This window comes from Hyposmocoma kahamanoa, unplaced genomic scaffold (genome assembly GCF_003589595.1).
Source record: "Hyposmocoma kahamanoa isolate Upper Pololo Valley unplaced genomic scaffold, ASM358959v1 88, whole genome shotgun sequence".
Taxonomy (NCBI): Eukaryota; Metazoa; Arthropoda; class Insecta; order Lepidoptera; family Cosmopterigidae; genus Hyposmocoma; species Hyposmocoma kahamanoa.
The window spans coordinates 10241303-10259926 of record NW_020654466.1 but is presented as its reverse complement, the minus strand read 5'-3'; the positions used below and the strand labels follow the sequence as shown (position 1 = coordinate 10259926).

The 18624-nt window shown below is 34.4% G+C and overlaps 2 protein-coding genes across 2 annotated transcripts; one reads left to right on the top strand and one right to left on the bottom strand.

Annotated features, from left to right (window-relative positions):
• Positions 1-709: 709 nt before the first annotated feature.
• On the top strand, positions 710-7262 carry LOC113235707 (ADP-ribosylation factor-binding protein GGA3). The gene is made up of 7 exons (XM_026471567.1): positions 710-996; positions 1442-1708; positions 1945-2155; positions 3097-3369; positions 3764-3890; positions 4050-4608; positions 5491-7262. The coding sequence occupies exons 1-7, from the start codon at positions 763-765 to the stop codon at positions 5701-5703; spliced, it is 1884 nt and encodes a 627-aa protein (XP_026327352.1). The 5' UTR covers positions 710-762; the 3' UTR covers positions 5704-7262.
• Positions 7263-11627: 4365 nt separating this feature from the next.
• On the bottom strand, positions 11628-17004 carry LOC113235594 (target of rapamycin complex subunit lst8). Its single transcript, XM_026471355.1, has 8 exons — positions 16949-17004; positions 16634-16755; positions 15531-15683; positions 14938-14999; positions 14076-14226; positions 13472-13662; positions 13140-13282; positions 11628-12917 (listed from the first exon to the last, which is right to left on the bottom strand). Exons 2-8 carry the CDS (start codon positions 16751-16753, stop codon positions 12802-12804), a joined length of 936 nt encoding a protein of 311 aa, XP_026327140.1. The 5' UTR covers positions 16754-16755; positions 16949-17004; the 3' UTR covers positions 11628-12801.
• Between the last annotated feature and the right edge of the window lie 1620 nt (positions 17005-18624).

Sequence of the window (18624 nt, the reverse complement as noted above, 5' to 3'; positions counted from 1 at the left end):
GATCTGATAATAATTATATTTAAGCTGTTTGTTAATAATGCGAGGGATGTGCTATTTTGGAAAACATATCGATATAGTTCATCACAGTGTTTCTAACAATAACGATCAAACTAGCGATGCATCGACAGATGCAAGCTATCGATAGATTAAACAAAATCATAAAATGTTAGAATCCCCACATTTTCCCCACAGCACAAAATTCCCAATGTAGTTGAAATTCCCCGCGATTTGGGGAATTCTCCACAAATTGGCAACCCTGCATATGATGAGCTGTTGTTTCATAAATTCGTTCCTTTAGGAAACAGGCAAAGGTGTAGAACACTACAGCCATGCAAAATAATGATCAAAGAGCTGTGTATCAAATATACAGTTCCGTTTTTTATTGTGTAGTTATAAGTTTGTTACCGGTTTTTAAATGGTATCAAAACGTCAACTCTATTTAAAAATTACAAAAGTGTCACAATAATTCTCTTTGATTTTAGCAACTGTCATACCAATGAAAACTATCGTGACTAAAATGCGAATACATTTTATTTTCGGCGAAGATATGTTTTAATTTACAGTTTAAAAGTATTGAATAAAAATGAACGTTACACTGACAAGTTTGGAGGCTTTAATATGTGAGTATATTATGACTGTTATTATTTGATTTGTGTAAAGATATTTGTTTTATTTAGTTGTGTTTTTTCTTGTTTAGTAAAAGCTACGCATGAAAGTCTGCCATGTCCAGACGCAGCGGCTTTGGAGGCGTTTTGCAAAATAATGCGGGATTCTTCGGAAGGGCCTATGTTGGCGGCGCAGACGTTGGCAGCAAGGATTCATACGCCGAACGCTCGAGAAGCCTTACTCGGCCTTATGATGCTGGATCGGGTTATGAGGCGCGGCGACGCTAGCTTCCATGCAGAAGTGGGCAAATTCCGCTTTTTGAACGAGATGATTAAGCTGGTGTCACCCAAATATTTTGCTGATAGAACTGCACCTGAAGTGAGAACTAGGGTAAGTTTTTGTACAAAGTTTTCATTACAGTGTACTTCAACTTAATAAAAAAGGCAGTGATGTTCCACTTAATTTTATATTAATATTTGAGGAAGCCTTTAGTAATTAGTCTGTTGTTTATTAAATATTATTACATATTTAAAGCTATCCTATAAAACATGAGTTAGTCTATGTCATTTTAGAATGTAGGTGGTATTTTAGTAATTAATATAATTCAGCAGGTACTTTAGTTTATATTGTTAAATGAAGAACTCCACTAAACACTAATTTTCATTTTTGTTTCATTGCATGAATATACTTAAAAGTTTGACAAGTAAATATATTTTAGAGAGTTTGGAATTGTAAAATAATGGTTGTATAAACAAATATAACCAATACCAAAATTGTTGTGAATAGGTTGCTACAGCAATTAAAAAATTTGTCATACATTTATTCTGCTCCTTAGGTACTACAATTACTACATGCATGGTCCATTGAGTACCCTAAAGAAACAAAGTTCAAAGTGGCTTATGACATGCTGAAGAACCAAGGTGTGATTAAGGAGACCCCGCCTCCCCTTCCTCCAGAAGATGTGCCTCCCCCTCGCACAAGAGTGAAAAATGCAATATTTGAAGATGAAGATAAGTCCAAATTGCTACAGCAACTTTTACAGAGCAAAAAGCCTGAAGATCTACAACATGCAAATAGATTGATAAAAACTATGGTTAAAGAAGTAAGTGTATATTACAATGATAGGTTAATTTAGCTTTGTAAATAACTGATAACTCTTTTAAATTTTTATTGAATTGATATTCAATTATTTTTTGTGAAATTACTCCACTAGTTTGTTATAATTATTAATACAAAGATCGAACACTCCGAAAAAATTCCTTCGATCTGGCTGGATTCTCTTTATAACACACATGTTTGAGAAAGTATGGCATCAAAATCCCATTTCTCACATCTCAGGAAGAACGTCGCAGTGAAGCAAACAGCCTTCGTGCACAAGAAGTAGGTGCTGCATTAGACAGTGCTGGATTACTTCGTGACATGCTAGAAAAGGCCTCTGATGCATCTGAGGATGAGGAACAATTAATACACGAACTATATGCGAGCTGCGCACGATTGCGGCCTGTGTTGCAAAGTTTGGCGGCTTCGGATGTTCAAGCCGAGAATTTAAGTAAATATTCCCAGAATACTATAGTATAGCAAAATGTCAAACTAATCCCTTTGGACTCTAGTAGGTTTTCTGACGGAATTATGGCTGGATGTAGAAAGATTACTTAATTTTATTACACTGTACATTTTACAGGTAACTCACAATAGTTCTTACATGTTGTAAATTACATGTTGTAATTAATTTGGGGCTACATCGTCTGTCTACTCTACTTTTATATATTTACATGCAATTAGTTATATATCGGTGTTGTTTAGTATAAAGGGCGTAAGCGACATTTCGTAAATTTTTCAGTGTAGCACGTTTTACGTTTTAACAACTGTTTTAAAATATTTACATGCTGTTTCACTTTCATTTTTTAATTAAATTTAAAATTGAAGTAAAAACAGGATGTAAATATTTTAAAACAATTGTTAAAACCTAAAATAGGCTCCCTGGAAGAGGCTACTAAATGTTGCTTACGCCCTACAAAACACCGCCGATGTAGAATCACTTCGTCTGTACCGAACCTCATCTCCGCCCTTGGCTTGAGTTGAAGATCAAAGATCACATGCCAGCAGTTGGACTATCATTGAGGTACTAAGTAATAAGCAAGAGAAGATGTGACGGTTTCCACTGCATTTGCATAGATTATGTAACCAATCCATGACTCACTAACAACTTGGCTGATATACAGAGTGTAATTGTTAAGTGTGTCTAGGTGATTATCCCGTTAATAGAAGAGAACAAAAACCTTTAAACTGTTATGGAATGTACGTTACCTAATTAGCAATACGGCATCGATAACTTTTTTAAATAAAACTAGAAATATCATCAATGACATTTGTAGACAGATTCTATTCGAAACTAAATTCTTCATTATCACATATTGTTATTACTGTGTCACTACATACTATAAAAATCCAGCTTTCCCTCAACCTATATTCAGGTCCTTTCATTTGCAGGTGACATTCTTCACGCGAGTGACGTACTTGACGATGTATCTGAGAAATACAACGCGTTCGTGGCAGACAAAAAGGAGAAAGTAAAATCCCCTGTCCTAACACAAGTACCTAACAATGATAGCCTATTGGACTTCGCCGGCGTAAATGTTGGCAAAGAGACACCAAAGAGTGAAGTAAAGAAACATGTTATGGATGAATTAGGTGATATATTTTCTGCAGACAGCGGATCCAGTATTAAGGAGCCCTTGAAACCTGTCAATTTAATGTCCTGTGGTATGTTAATTAAATATTATTATCTATTACTTCGAACATTTACTATTCACAGATACTAAGTTTTATGACGTCGAGTTGCGGACACGAGCCCGTCACACCATACCATACTGTGTTTCTAAAAATATTATTTTATATGTAATAATAACGCACACACCCCCTATAATTTTTGTGAAAATACTCCAGTGGTTTGCTGTTATTATTGATACAAATATCCAACACACAATAAGAAAAATTCCATCGATCCGGCTGGATTTGAACCAGCGACAGTTTGCCAGACCGTGTCTCCGCTCTCCCAGCTGAGCTACGGAACGAATCAACAGACCTTACGAATTTCTCTTGTTGTGCTTGTTGCCGGTCTTTGCTTTTGGATTTAAATCTTATTTTATGTTCGCAGGTGATGTAGATGTTTTAGAAGAGAAACTTAATAAAAAGGAGGGTTGGAACGAATTAGACTCTCTAGGGGAACAACTTTTGAAACAATCCTTGCCTGACAACGCCAAGCGATTGGATAGTTTTATTAGGTATTTTGTTTAAAGTCCTCAAACTATTAGAAAATTATCTGGACTGAATTAAGTACAGAAATAATTTAAAAAAAAAATTTTTTAGTGCTAGGTGCATCCCTAGTGAAAATATTTTCTTTATTTGTTACAGTATGTACTAACATACTGTTTCCGTTTCAGCAAACCAGCAAAAAAGATACCAATGAACGCATTAGAAAAATCTTCACCAAACCACGAAGCACCATCAGATAGTGGTACGATACTCGATCTAGATTTCTTTACAAAAAAGCTTGAGTTACAAACGCCAACACCTGACCTGACAGTGGTCACTTCAACAGACGATGTAATGGTCGACATAAGCACAGACGTTGTACCAAATACATCTAGCAATAATAACAATAATCTTGACAGTCCTCTGGACAATATTTTAGATCTAGGTCCACCTTTAGACAATGCAAAGAGTGAAGAACCTCAAGCAGAAACCAAGGAACATTTTATAGAGAAGAAGGACAAGAAAAGTGACGTAAAACCGTTGACTGATATAAATGTGACATTGCAAAGTGTACAACCGAGTAAAGTGCCTCCAACCACCGCTTTTGAGGAGGAGGAAGGATTGACGGTTGTTCTACATTTTTGTAAAGACAAACCCAGAGGCGACGTTAATGTCATTGTGATATCGACTACCAGCAAAAGTAGTTCACCTATTGAAGATTATAAATTTCAAGCTGTTGTTCCAAAGGTAATATAAAAGTTTCACTAAAAAGTTTTACATAAAATCTACTAAGTTTAGTATAAAAAATTACTAAGTCTGTCTTTTTTAAGATGGGTCAATGACATTTGTAGGGTTGCCAGTTTTCATACAATTTTAAATAGTTATGTTGAAGTTGTAGATAGTTTTATCGATAGATTGTGAAAGAAGCTAAAATTTTGCCAAAAATGACTTGAATTGTGAATGTTACGACGTTCTAATGATTACTAATTGCACTATTGCCTTCTTTATACTTATTTTGAAAGTTGGCCGACTAGTATTATTTTTAAGGATTAATTTTTATTCATATACATTTTAACAAGAATAGCAAGATTTGATTATCTATATTGAATTTAAATGATAAACTTTAAAATATGTCTTCTCTTTGTGTTTTTCATAAACATAGTTCTAAAAACAATGAGCTGAAATGTACGAACTTACGAAAATTGACAATTCAATTGAACTTGTGCTCAGTAATTGGATGAATAATGGGTCGAGGGTGATTCATATGAAACAAGTCCGGCTATTTATTCCATAAGCGTGACCAATATTCAGTCGATAGTCGATACAATATTTATCGACTGCAATCACCCAGCTGCTCGCAAACGGGCAACACTTTTGCGCAATGAAATAAACTATAGTAATCTCACGCTTCGACATTCGAGATTTGTATGGGATTGGTATTTGTAGTAAAGCACACGTGTGGCCATTTCCTTACACGTATGCGTTACTAATATACAAGTATCAATCTCATGCTAATTATCTTCGAACGAAGCGCTCCGTATAATTATGATCGCACTTCACTTACAGCTAAGTTCGTTTAGTCACTAATTTATTACTGCAAGTCATTACTAATCTGCTCTTAATTTTCAGGGTTGCAAAGTCCGTCTCCTGACGCCGTCTGGAACGTCTCTCCCAGCGTTCAATCCCTTCCTTCCACCCCCCGCACTCACACAAGTGATGCTTATCGCTCGACCCCCCTCCACACCTCCAATCAACTTGAAATTCGTTATCACTTACACAAGTGAGGATGACACATGTTCCGAAATGGGCGAAATCAAACAGTTACCACTCGACGACATATAGTATATTAAACATATTTATTTGACTTAATTTAATTTTACTTAGGAAATTCTACGAGATAAAATGAGCTGGAGACATGCAAAAGAAACAGATTGGTGTATTTTTAATACAAACATTTTTTATTTTGTTGATTAAGGCTCATACAAGAGATTCTCTTTCTAACTACCTTTAAGCTCTTTGTACTCTTATTCTCTGTTTGTAAGCACGAAACTATTAAAAGTATATCTTTCTCGTTCTTTGTATACTGAATCTCACTGTCAACATGAAGGAAAATTAGGGTCAATTCTGTCTCACACCATTTAAGCTTAATTTGATAGATTTGAAATTAGTGATGTCCCTTTTGACGATTGGGTTCTGTTAGGGTTATCAAACGTGCGTAATTGAATCCATTTTATTTCCCACCTACTTGTAAGAGAGCTAAAGCTTATGACGCAATTCTGAATTATTTGTTATGTGGCCGATTTGCCTTAAGTTTTCCAGCAAACAAAAATAGGATTTTGGTATTTTGGATTTTAGTATGATCACGCACTAGAAGGAAGACTACAAAGTAGTGTGTATAGACGCCTAGACTAAAAGTAACAGCCAAATACAAGAAAACGGTATTTACTACATTATGCACTGTCTTGTTTTTAACAAATTATCCGCTGATCCACTGGATCACTATGTCAAATTTATCCCATGAAAATCATTTTATGATTAGACAAATAGTCGATTAACTTAAGAGTTTTCGTATAAAAGTTGTTCGCGACTAACTTTCGTAACTTTATGCTACGACTTTGTAAAATAGTGTTGTAATGAGGATTGAACAAAAACCTAAATGTTTTTTTACGATTTCTGAGATTTCTAGCACTGTTACTTCAGTTCATCCCAAAGAGACTTTTGATCGTTATCAGAGACAGTATGAAATGGCATGATTTTTTATTTATTTTATCTTGCTGACTGTACCACTTGATCAAAATTTGTGAATGCCAATAGAAATAATTGTAAAATTCACGATCTTCTAGGACAGTTTTCCTGTACCTATAACGATTCAATGTAGCTGACCTTGCTGACCCAACTCAACATGCTACCCTGTAAAAATTATATTAAACGACACTGGGTATTATTTGGCCTTACCCACGTTCAAGTCGTGTATCTAAATTTGAGTAATAGAATAAAAGAAACTGCATTTATTACCTATAGTTCGTATACAATACAATAACATTTTCCATGCATAGTCGTTATCAAGACTAAAATCGCGCTTTATTTAGACTTATGCTTTGATATAGTATGTATTTTAAGCTAGTCGTGAAAACAAAAATTGATGTTACTATAATAAGTAAAGCTATTTATTTGCCAACAAGCAGATAGGATTAACATCGATAAATAAACTGTCTTGTATATGAAAATATATCATTAATCTCCAATTGCCATTCATTTACATTGGTTCTAGTCTGAATTTATACAAAAAAAGCATTTGATTACATTCCAAATATTTTATAATTTGTACCTTGTACTTAAGAATTCACTTATTGTTAAAATTGGATTTTAAAATTTATTTTTGTACTTATTTTATTAGATCTGAAACTGAGCGCAGTATTATAATTATTATTGAATATAATGTACAAATTGTTCGAATTCCATACAAATATGTATAATGTTGCTTTGTGCTGTGCAATACACATGTTTACATGTAAATTTATTTTAGGGAAAGTAATTATTATTATATTATAATACAAATACTTCATTTAGACACCTGTTTTATTTTATTTTAAACCTATAAATAATAAAATACCTATAAGGAGGACGAACTCAGGCTGCAAACTGGACGATATGCAACAGCAACCAGAGCGGCACAGTGGCGACAGCGATACAGGCGGCGGCGCTTGAAGCTGGCTTGTTCTCGAAACCACACATTAGAAAGATGTAACCAGCGATCGTTTTGGGCGGTAAAATGACGTGACGAGAGCGTAATGTCGATACTGTTTAGGGACCTTTTTTTTAGTACTTCTTTTATTAAATATGAGTTTGTGTGAGAAGATGTGACCCCATACTACAAGCAAAGAAAACAAAAAGGCGAGTTTCACCAAAATTACGAGGTCCAAAGACAAAATCCGGTTAAGTTTTGTATTTACCCTAGAATGACTGGAGACTTTTGACTAAATTCTTGAAAATATCAAGCTAGAATTGGAATCTGACTTTAATTATGAATTAGTATTAAAAAAGAATAGCTGGAGATCCAGCAGAAAAATTATACCTGACCTTGAATAAGTAAAATGACAAAATATATATTATGGTTAATATAACGCAGAAATTATTTTTTCCAACGACAACTCAACTTGATTGATCTAAATATACATGTAGGTAAACAAGTGTAATATGTATATAATAAATGTAGGTAGGTTCTAGCGATCATCCACCGCGCGACAACAGCACAATGCAAACCTAGGCATTTTTTGCAGCCTTACAGCGTATGTCGCTGACACAAACATACAAATTTCGCTTATCGTTAAAATTTCATGAATACGACATAATATGGTTTATTTTGGCGAGCTCGGTAGTCCAGCGGTTTGTACTGTAGGCGCCGGATGAGAAGGTCCCGGGTTCGATTCCCGGTAGGACTAATTTAGGAAACGAACTTTTCTAACTGGTTTTGGTTTGGGTGTTGGGATTAGTGCCTCCTAGTGAATTTCGTTATTCTGATACTCATAGCACAGAAGTTGGTGTAACAACCACTGTTAGCACATTATCCAAACTATTATTATTAAAAATGATAAAGTAACTCTGTTACATTTTTACGCCTAAACAGCTAAACCAATTTTGATAAATTGTCGTATGATGTGAGATGGGACCCGGGAGAAGGATATAAGCTACTTTTGGTTACAAAAATAAATCTTAAAGGCGGTGAAATTGTATGGACAACCAACGAAACTGAAAATTCTTATAGTACGGTAATTCTCGGACTAGTGATCACAGTATATATTATCGTATAAATATAACTATATTAAATAATATTGCACGATAAAAAAATCAAATACTTAAATAATGAAAAAGTCCGAGAATGACCGAGTATAGTAGGCTCGCGAAGTAGGTATACATATAGTCTACGCAGACCACCAGGGGCCTGTTTCACGAACCTACAATTTTACTAGGTCACTAGCTACTAGGCACCACGGAATTTTCTAGTACTTGTAATGTTAGTTACATTACAAGTACTAGAAAATTCCGTTTCACAAATAAAAATGTACTTGTGGCTACTAGTAGTCATAAACTGGTAAATAATACTAGTTTAAATTGGTTGTGTACGAGTACATCTTAATTACATACACATTACATAACATAGCTCATGCGACAGGTGGTGTTAAAAAATTGGCGAGAACAATTTCCTGTTCAAAGAATCGTTTGTTTTTTAAATTTGTTTGAAATTGAATAAATTAAAAAAGTAAATAATTATAAATATTTGTACATAACATAGAACATATTTGGGAGAAGAAGATTGAAAATTAATAATTTAAAAATGAAATCAGATTTTTTTTGGATTGCGAGTGGCGTCTCTATCCTATAGGGTCCTGGCAGAATACCAGCGTCGCGGGCGGCCGCGTCATTTATGCTGAGCCAGTGCCTTTTTCACTGCCATGACTTCCAAGTGTAATATTAGTAGATAAGAATATCGTTATTGTTATATATAAGTTAATGCCTATATCATGTATCTGATGTCATGGTGGTGAATAAAGCTTTTATCTATCTATCTATAAAATCTAATATGTAAAGCAATACATTTAAAAATAAATAAGTATAATATTAATAATAATATACGAAAGTAAAAGAAATCTTAAAATTTCTCTTCAAAATGTCGTTACGAGAGCCATACAGACTCAAGTTATAATTAAAAATATTTCAAGTCGTTTAATTCATTATTAAATATTATGTTCACCAATATCGAGCAGTTATCTACGTATCGATATTTTCGGGTCGCAAGCGTTGTAAGAGGAACTTCATAGTTTTCGGCATAATAAAATTTAGAGTATCTAAATTTTGTGGAGAACATTGTACGTATTAATAATTAATTACAGTTAATATAATCAATAACTACTCCGTTAAAGTAAATTAATATTAATTAATCGTAAAGATCTTAAGGGTCCTGCCACTGTACACGTCAACATAAGTTGAAAAGTCCCATATACCTGTAATTTCACCAGCACCCTTACCCTTCCAAACCGAAAGTAGTAGTAATGCTAACTGTTTGGCGGCAGCAATAGGTAAGAAAAAAAAGTTAAAATTTAAAACTGTTTATTACAAATATTAATAACAAGTTACAGTACATTCAAGGTAGAATCTTAAAATTAAACATTATTTATCCTTTTCTAGTGAGTTGCGTTAATATGTAAGGTACAACAATGAAATCAATGACCAGTTTGCGTATGCCTCCTCTGATATTGATCTTTCATATAAAATCTTTTTAATTTGTTTTTGACTTGTATAAGATTTTTATCTGTTATGTCATTTATAAGCATTTTAAGGTGGTACTTCACTGGACGAGCTCTACCGCTATTAAGTTTTTATTTCCGTCGAGCGTTTAAAAAAAAGGCGGAAGAAATAAACACACTAAACAAACACGAAGGACCACGGGCGGGGCGCGGCGGTAAAAATATAAAAAAATTGCTGCTTTATGGTCCATATTAAATAAGAAATCTATTTTATTTGGTAGTTTCGAGGTGAAAATACTCGACGACGTCGTATTATTCCAAATTCTTCCTCACTTTCCGAACATGACGACATCTTTTTCTAAGTGACGCCATTGATAAAATTTTCATATAAGTTTACAATACGCCTTCGACTGGTAGGAATACCCTTGTAATATATGAGTATATTCGGCTAGTAGTGTTTTTCATAAAACAGAACACAGTTTACAATGGTAATAATTGACTAGTAAATATTACCTTGCAACTAATAATTTATCATCGTAAGTACGTGAAACGCACGTTACAATAGTACCTACAAAATAATAAATAAATAACGCACACACTCAACATAGCCCCACACTAGGGAAACCCTGTGTCGCGGGTGCCATGGACACACACATAGACAACCACAAACTACACCCAAACTCACGAGAGAAATAAATGTAAGCCATACAAACATTTCTCCCGGCCCGGGAATCGAACCTGGGACCTCTGCGTGGCAGTCCGGCATGGTAACCGTTCGGCCACGGAGGCAGTTAATATAATATAATAATAATAAAGAGACTAGTAATACTAAACTGATAAGTTTCGTGAAACAGGGCCCAGCTAGTTATTAATATTTTACGAGGGTGATTATGATAGTTTGCATATGTCATGGGCAAAGTTCACATGGTGTTTAAAATCAGCACAGCACACGCAGTGCATTTGATTTAACACATCGAAATGGCCCGCATTTAACTATTTACATTAACCGGGCTAAGTCTAATAATCCATCTTTACGAACTTTGTCCATTTGTAAGGTCTCAACTGCTGACTACCTATAGTACTACCATGTTCAATAATACTACAGAAGGTATTTTATAAAACATTTATTCGTATAATATTTAAAAAAGCCTTTTAAATAGGAAATATTTACAATAAATGCAGTGAACACAAGTTGAGGTATTTACATTGTATTTATTGGCTTGACTGAATTTTCTTTCCAATCAAAGGCCTGGCGTTTTTGTTTTTCATTTTGTTTCCAAAAATGTAGCGACGTCTACAATACTTCGGTAGGTATGTTACATTATTATTGTAAACTAAATGTCTTTTAGCAAAATCACAAAACACCTTTTTGTGATATCATGCCTTTGCTAATCCACTTGCACACCTTATGCGAATCACTGTACCACATCAAAGACACGACGCTTCAGTACCCCATTTTATGCAACTGTCAAGTTAGAATCCTCTCTAAAGAATAATATTAATTTGGCCATGGCCAGAAATAGTGAACGAATGAACAATATTATAAAATAAATAGTCAAAATTTGAGCAGTTTTAGTGACAATTTAAGCATGAAGTCTAGCTACAATCCTTACCTCGTATGTGCATTTGCTGTTTACAAAGTATACTGACAAAATTATATCTTCATCATAGTCTTAATATCAATAATGATACTTAAAAAACAGCCTTATTGAGTCGAGTCACCTTAAACTCAAATGTATCTTCTTGACTGCAATCTCCAGACAGCTTGTCTCAAAAACAATAAGAAAAATGGTGTCCTATTACATTTATAACGTGTAACACGATTCTACTTTCTCCTGAATTCCTCTTCGAACTATTGCAAATAGGGACCTACATACCTGTATGTATAGTAGGCATTTTGGTCAGATTCGGTTTTTGTGGAAAAGACAAAGATTCTTGGACAAACTATGTTTTTACTGCTCAAAGAAAACCTACGTGCATCAAAGCGTCAAGAGAACGACAGCACTATCACATTTCAAAAGAATTTGTGCTCTATAATTCGACAAATAATGGGTCGGGGATGATTCAAATGAAACAAGTTCGGTTATTTATTCCATAAGCGTCACCAATATTCAGTCGATAGTCGATAGAATATTTATCGACTGCAATCACTAGTTACTCGCAAGCGCTGTCATTTTACACCGTTTTTAAAAAAGACAGACTATATGTACCTTAATTATTTATCGATGTGGTCAAATGTATATTATATAAATCTTCAGTGAGGATTCTAGTAGTCAGGAGGATATGATTCTAAGCGTGGCATCACTAGAGACGACTTCGCCACGGTCAATGAGAATAAACTCATATGAAATAATTTTGTTAAAGACAGTACAGTACTTAATATATTATATCTTAATCTTAATATGTTACGTTCACGTTTTGCCATACTGCGTCGTTTTAATGTGTCTATAGTGTACACTACAACGTGACATTCATAGACCAATGTCCTTTCCATTCCTATCTCCAATACAGGATCTAGTAGTATCCTTAACTATTGTTGTATATACACACACAGTAGACACGGTACGAGTGTGTAACCCACGAAATAAAATTGTTATTCCAAGTCAGACAAGTATGTCATACTATATTCTATCATTCTCTCTTGTATGATCGTCCAGTGGTACGTATCTATTCCTATGGATCTAGCCCCTTTGCGTTAGATGGCCTGGTCTTTAAACGCCAAGGCTGTAATTGGTTTCTGATGGCCGCAGTACTCTCTTTCTAGTGTTCCCTTCTCTAAGTCCCAGAGACGTGCGTAACTGTCTGATGACCCTGAAAAACAAGAGATTTAACATCAACATTAAAAAAAGTCGGATCATTGGTACAGTAGGTTATTGCCACAATTGGTTGTTTTGTGTTGAAGAATAAAGTCTTTTTATTTATTTATTTATTTAACTTGCCCTATAATATGATTATGGCAACGTTTTTATATAGGATGAAAATCTAGAGCGGCTATTACTATAATTTATATCTAAAATGTGCAATCAAACTTACCAGTGAAGAGATATCTGGAGTCGATGCTAAAGGCACAGTCCCAGACCCAGCGCTGCGTGTCGTGTCGTAGCTCGCGCATCAGCGACCAGTCACTCGTGTTCCACACCTTCGCAGAACAGTCGCCCGATGTCGTCACCAACATCCTAATCATACAACAAAGATAGTCATGTCATGACTTCAATCCTATTACTTGATACAAGTATAATCGACCAATCATGAGCGTCTTTCTTCCACGCAGATGAATTGAAAGCCTTAAATAACGTATGATATGAAACAATGATATTCAGTGTTGGGTACACGTAGCAATTTGTTATTTTAAATTCTATACTTACGTGGAATCGTGGCTGAATTTGCACCTCAATGCATACTTTCGATGTGCCTGTATGTGTTTGCGAGGCACGGGGCGCGGCGGCTCGCCGCTTAGCGTCCACACGTAGCAATTGCCTTTGTTGTTTACCGCGGCCATCATCTTGCCTTCAGGGTCTATCGCAATATCTTGGATTGAAGCTTCTGCTTCAGGAATCTGAAGAAAATAGTGCTTTGTTTTACTACTACTAGGTGGTAACAATAAAATACAAAATGAATTAGTAGTTTACAATAAGCAGCTAATAAGAATGGCAGCACAAAATGTGCACTCAGCTTGAGTACATTTTGCTATTTCATTCGTTTGTTAAAACATCCCATTGGGAATAAACATAATTGAATCGTCAACCAATATACATGTAAGATCAACATAATTTGAAACCTTTAATTTAATTAAGACCAAAGTGACTACTCTTGTATCACACACTCTTTGGACTGGTGAGAAAGTTAGTTCATTCTTTCACCCATTACGAAACTGGCACCTTAATAAAAATAATAATTTTTGATGATAAATGTATGTTGATTGTAACATGTATAATATAATATAAATATTTAAATATTAAACACGCTCACCAGTTGTTCATTCTGATCATTGCGCAGATCCCACATATGAATAATACCACTCTGGTCACCCACCATGATCTGAGTCTGATCAGGGTGAAGAATTACAGCATTCACTGGTGCAGGCACTTGAAATATTCTTTGACATTGGAACTGACGACCCCTGGTTATAAACAAAGTAGTTAAAATTGCAGGCCAAAAAAAAATAACGCACACACTCAACATAGCCCCGCCACTAGGCAAACCCTGTGTCGCGGGCGCCATGGACACACACATAGACAACCACAAATTACACCCAAACTTACGAGAGAAATAATTGTAGGCCATACAAATATTTCTCCCGGCCGAAGGAATTTTTTCTGAGTGTTCGATCTTTGTATTAATAATTATAACAAACTAGTGGAGTAATTTCACAAAAAATAATTGAATATCAATTCAATAAAAATGTAATTAATACAGTGAATAGCGACATCTCTCGCCAGGACTGGTAGCTGTAAAGGTACTAACTGGGTGATAAATCTGTCATAGATTTCTCATAGATGGCGCTACGACTAAAAAGTCGTTGAAAGACCAAGTACAAAGACACGATGCAAGCACATAGAAAAATTCGTGAGGTCCGTTGGTTCGTTCCGTGGCTTACTTGGTATAGCGTCTGGCACAGTATGCAAGAAGACGTCGGTTTGAATCCGATCGGATCGAAAGAATTTTTTCTGAGTGTTCGATCTTTATATTAATAATTATAATATCAGCACATTTGCTAATAGTGGTACTAATTGCAAATGATTTAAAAAAAAATGTTATGGATGAGTAATAAAAGATTCTACAATGCCTGTCTGAATCATTTTCTTTAAGGATTAAATCATTCAAGTCCCACCTGAGGTCCCATATTTTGGCTGTACAATCTTCTCCGCCTGTGTACATCCATTTGCCATCTTCCTGTAATTAATAATTACATATTATAGTTTTTTTCATTTGTTTTTAAATTAAATGAACTCCCTTTTGACCATGCCTAGCCTACCTACAAAGATAGGATCTACGATAGAATGTGCTCGACCAGAAGATGCCTGTTTCATTAAACTAAACTAAATTATATTTTTGAACTCATAATAACACAGCACGCTAAGCATATAATATAGGATAACAATTACTTGGGAGAGAAACATATATGTACTATAATAATAAAAACATTATTGACTCCCACCCCCCCTTTTCTGTGTTTTGCACAGTTATGACTTTAGTACGAAGGTAAAATCTGATGAATTATTAAAAATTTGAAATTGTAAAAATTGTGAATTAGTAAAAATAGAAGTTGTTGTTCATGATGCTAATAATATAGTACTGTAGTGTTTTACTAATAACCCTGTATTATTTACACAACTTACATAGGTAACAATTTTCGAAAACAATAAATCAGTCGGAAAACAAATGCAAGAAAGACACTAAAACTATGTGTGTAATAAACATTACCTGGAAGCCAACTCTCGACACATTCTTGGTAACACCCTCAAAGTGGTGTACAGGGTCAGGATTAGCACTAGCCAGGTCGTACAGACGAATGTGCTGATATCCGCAAGCTGCTACCATCTGACCATTTGGAGTGATTTCTAGGCCATTTACTTGCTGTAATAAAACATGTAAATTAGTAATGGATGTTATTCACTGAATCATTGTTAAAATACCTGACTCTGATTGAACAAACTGTAATCAATAAATCAATCAATATCAATCAATCTTCTAAATTCTATGTTGAAAACTATAGCACAGTTTTCATACATTGTTCAAATTTTGCAGTTTAGAAAAGTCTGCGAATTTGTCACATATTTCGTTATAATAACTGTTTTATAATATTAAAGGTTTAGTAAAAATAAACAAACTTCAGCTGTCACTTGGTTAACTAGTGAAATACAATATTTAGTAGGGAGTTTCATACGTCATATGCTGCTGCTGTTCTCTTTAATTTTTTTGTTTAACTAAAGATTTATAAAACAACAAACATAGAAAACAATAAACATCTTTAATTAAATATTATATTCATATAACAATATTCAGTACTATTATAAATAAGTAGTTCGAAATTTTGACTATTACCTGAAAATATTATATTTAGAACCATTTCCAAAAAGTTCATTATAATTTTACAATAAGGAACCAGGTAATGTCTCATAAAATTCTGCATTATGGTTTATTATCTTAGGGTTATATTCCAGAACTCTACTCAATACTCAAGTCAGGACTTGAGTATTGCAGTGAGCACTGAAAATCATACTCAAGTCCACCATTAGGGTTTTCCAGTGCTTGAAATCATACTAAATTCTGCTCAAATCCTGACTTGAGCATTGAGTAGAGTTCTAGAATACGACCCCTACACCTTTGTATTATAATTATACAACTTTTCAAAATTTTCACCAAAAGTTTTGTAAAATTTAAGGAATAACAAATCCAGGTTTTTATGGTGCGATTAAATTTCTATCCAATGTCTCAGATCTTGAGATTTAATCTCTATCCCGCTATGATGAAAAATAAAACGTCATCATTTTTCTCTTTTAACTAGGGTTATTTGAGAATCTTACCGAGTCCGGGTGTTGCATGGTTCGCAGACAGACGCCACTGTGCGCCTGCCATAACTTGATGGTATGGTCGTATCCACCAGTGACCAGAGCCACTTGTGACCCAGCATTTTCAACAGCCATCGCTGTTTGATTTACAAATAAATAAATTAAGAATTACACTTTAAGGCAATGAGCACAAGTTTCCATTTAGTATTTATTGATTATGATTATTGAACTTGGTGTTGATTGGTACAATAAAAAAAATTTGAAGGTGTTTTTAAAGAAAAATTAATTCTATAGGTAAAATGTTTATAAAATAATAATTATGTAGTTTACATGAGAAGAATATTTCAAACTGAAATTGTGAAAGAGGGTTGTCTTGTGCTGCTTTTATAGGACTTTCGAATAAGTTACAGCTAATTACTAATTGCTTAATGCAATAATTCAGGATACAACAAAATTCAAAACATTTTGTTCACAGATTTTGTTTCATTGAACACACGCCTTGACTCTTGACAATGCTGTTTTTAAAGTATTGCGATTTTCAATGTTCCACAAAAATCAGACACAAGAAATATGTATTAGGTTAACACTGATGATAAATATTATTACAAGTAACAACTTATGTGAATTAAATAGTGGTGATACCACACAAAGCAAAAATCTGATTTTTAAAAGAAAAAACTAAGTCGACTTCCCGTGGTTTGTGTTTTTGGTGCTTAGAGATGAGCGAGTCGAGTTATGTAACTCGATTAACTCAAGTTACTCCCACAACGAGTCAACTCGAGTTAGAACGAAGAGTTAGAACTCGAGCTAACTCGGTTCGGTACTCGCCTCTATCTACTACTATCCAGTATAATGTACACTTTGAAGTTTCGTAAATAATGCTAAAAGACAAAAGGAAGGAAAATGTACTAAGAGTAAATAAGTAAATCCACCAGTTTTTACACAATAATCAAATGTATTTCTTATTCCTATATTCTCAATATCTAGTCGTACACATACAATATTATTGGCAATTAGAGGTGGGTGATAAATAACGTCACGATGAAAAAATCACGATGATCAAACAGTATCACCGTGACTCGTTCTGGAGGAACGACGTTCCAAAGTCACATAGGTGTTCCTCCGTTCCAATAGCTATCCCCGTCACTCACATCACGACATACGTATTTGATACAATGCGCGATCTCCGTTCCGTGGTGATTGAGGGCATCACTCATTGTAGTTCTTTTCAAATCGGGCCATTTCGGCGATGGGAGTGAATGAAATAGGATTACTTTCTTTGCTCACTTACAAGGGTGCACCTACGGGTGCTTATTACTACTAGAAAAGGCGGATGAAAAAAATCTGCAGCAGTTATTATAAACCTATTTATGAACAAAGTAAAATATTTTTGTATATTTGTTTTATTATAGGAAGAATTGGTATTTTATATTTATGTATAATCTACTTTGTGCATTCTACTAGAAATATAATTACATTACACTTTATTGCTATTTTTAACAATCCAAAGACTCGCATTAAATAAATAACAAACAAAATTACATTACATAGAAAATCAACTTTTTGAATGGAATTGAAACTTATTACAAAGGGAGTAAAAACTTAAATCATTCTATAAAAAACGGCTATAGGTATTAGAAAGAAGCCGCTGGCTAAAACCGTATATCGTGATGTAAGTTATAGGCGTGACAAGGTCACGGAAGTAACTGTCGTGACAAAATCACGATGATTTATCACTGTGATTTTTTTGGAACCGGAACGACAGTCACGGCGATAGAAATGTAACGCTATTCCGCATGTCTATTGGCATTTGGCAATGCAAGTTTATGTATGTGTCAACAGAACAATATTGCACGCACACAAACAATATTATTATTGTGTGTGTGCGGTCAGCCAATGAGAATATAACCACTAGAGTGGTCACTAACTAAATGATGACCAGCGAATCAGCGTTCGAAGTGCGTTTTGTTTCTGCAAGTACAATTTTAAATTGTGTACCTGTGTAC

Coding starts and splice junctions, on each gene's coding strand:
- LOC113235707 (XM_026471567.1), top strand. CDS start 763: ATGCGGGATTCTTCGGAAGGGCCTATGTTGGCGGCGCAGACGTTGGCA. Junction 2,156..3,096: donor TGTTCAAGCCGAGAATTTAA/GTAAATATTCCC, acceptor TTTCATTTGCAG/GTGACATTCTTCACGCGAGT. Junction 4,609..5,490: donor TTCAAGCTGTTGTTCCAAAG/GTAATATAAAAG, acceptor CTTAATTTTCAG/GGTTGCAAAGTCCGTCTCCT.
- LOC113235594 (XM_026471355.1), bottom strand. CDS start 16,753: ATGGCTGTTGAAAATGCTGGGTCACAAGTGGCTCTGGTCACTGGTGGA. Junction 15,000..15,530: donor TGTCGAGAGTTGGCTTCCAG/GTAATGTTTATT, acceptor TATTAATTACAG/GAAGATGGCAAATGGATGTA. Junction 12,918..13,139: donor CTCCAGATATCTCTTCACTG/GTAAGTTTGATT, acceptor CTTGTTTTTCAG/GGTCATCAGACAGTTACGCA.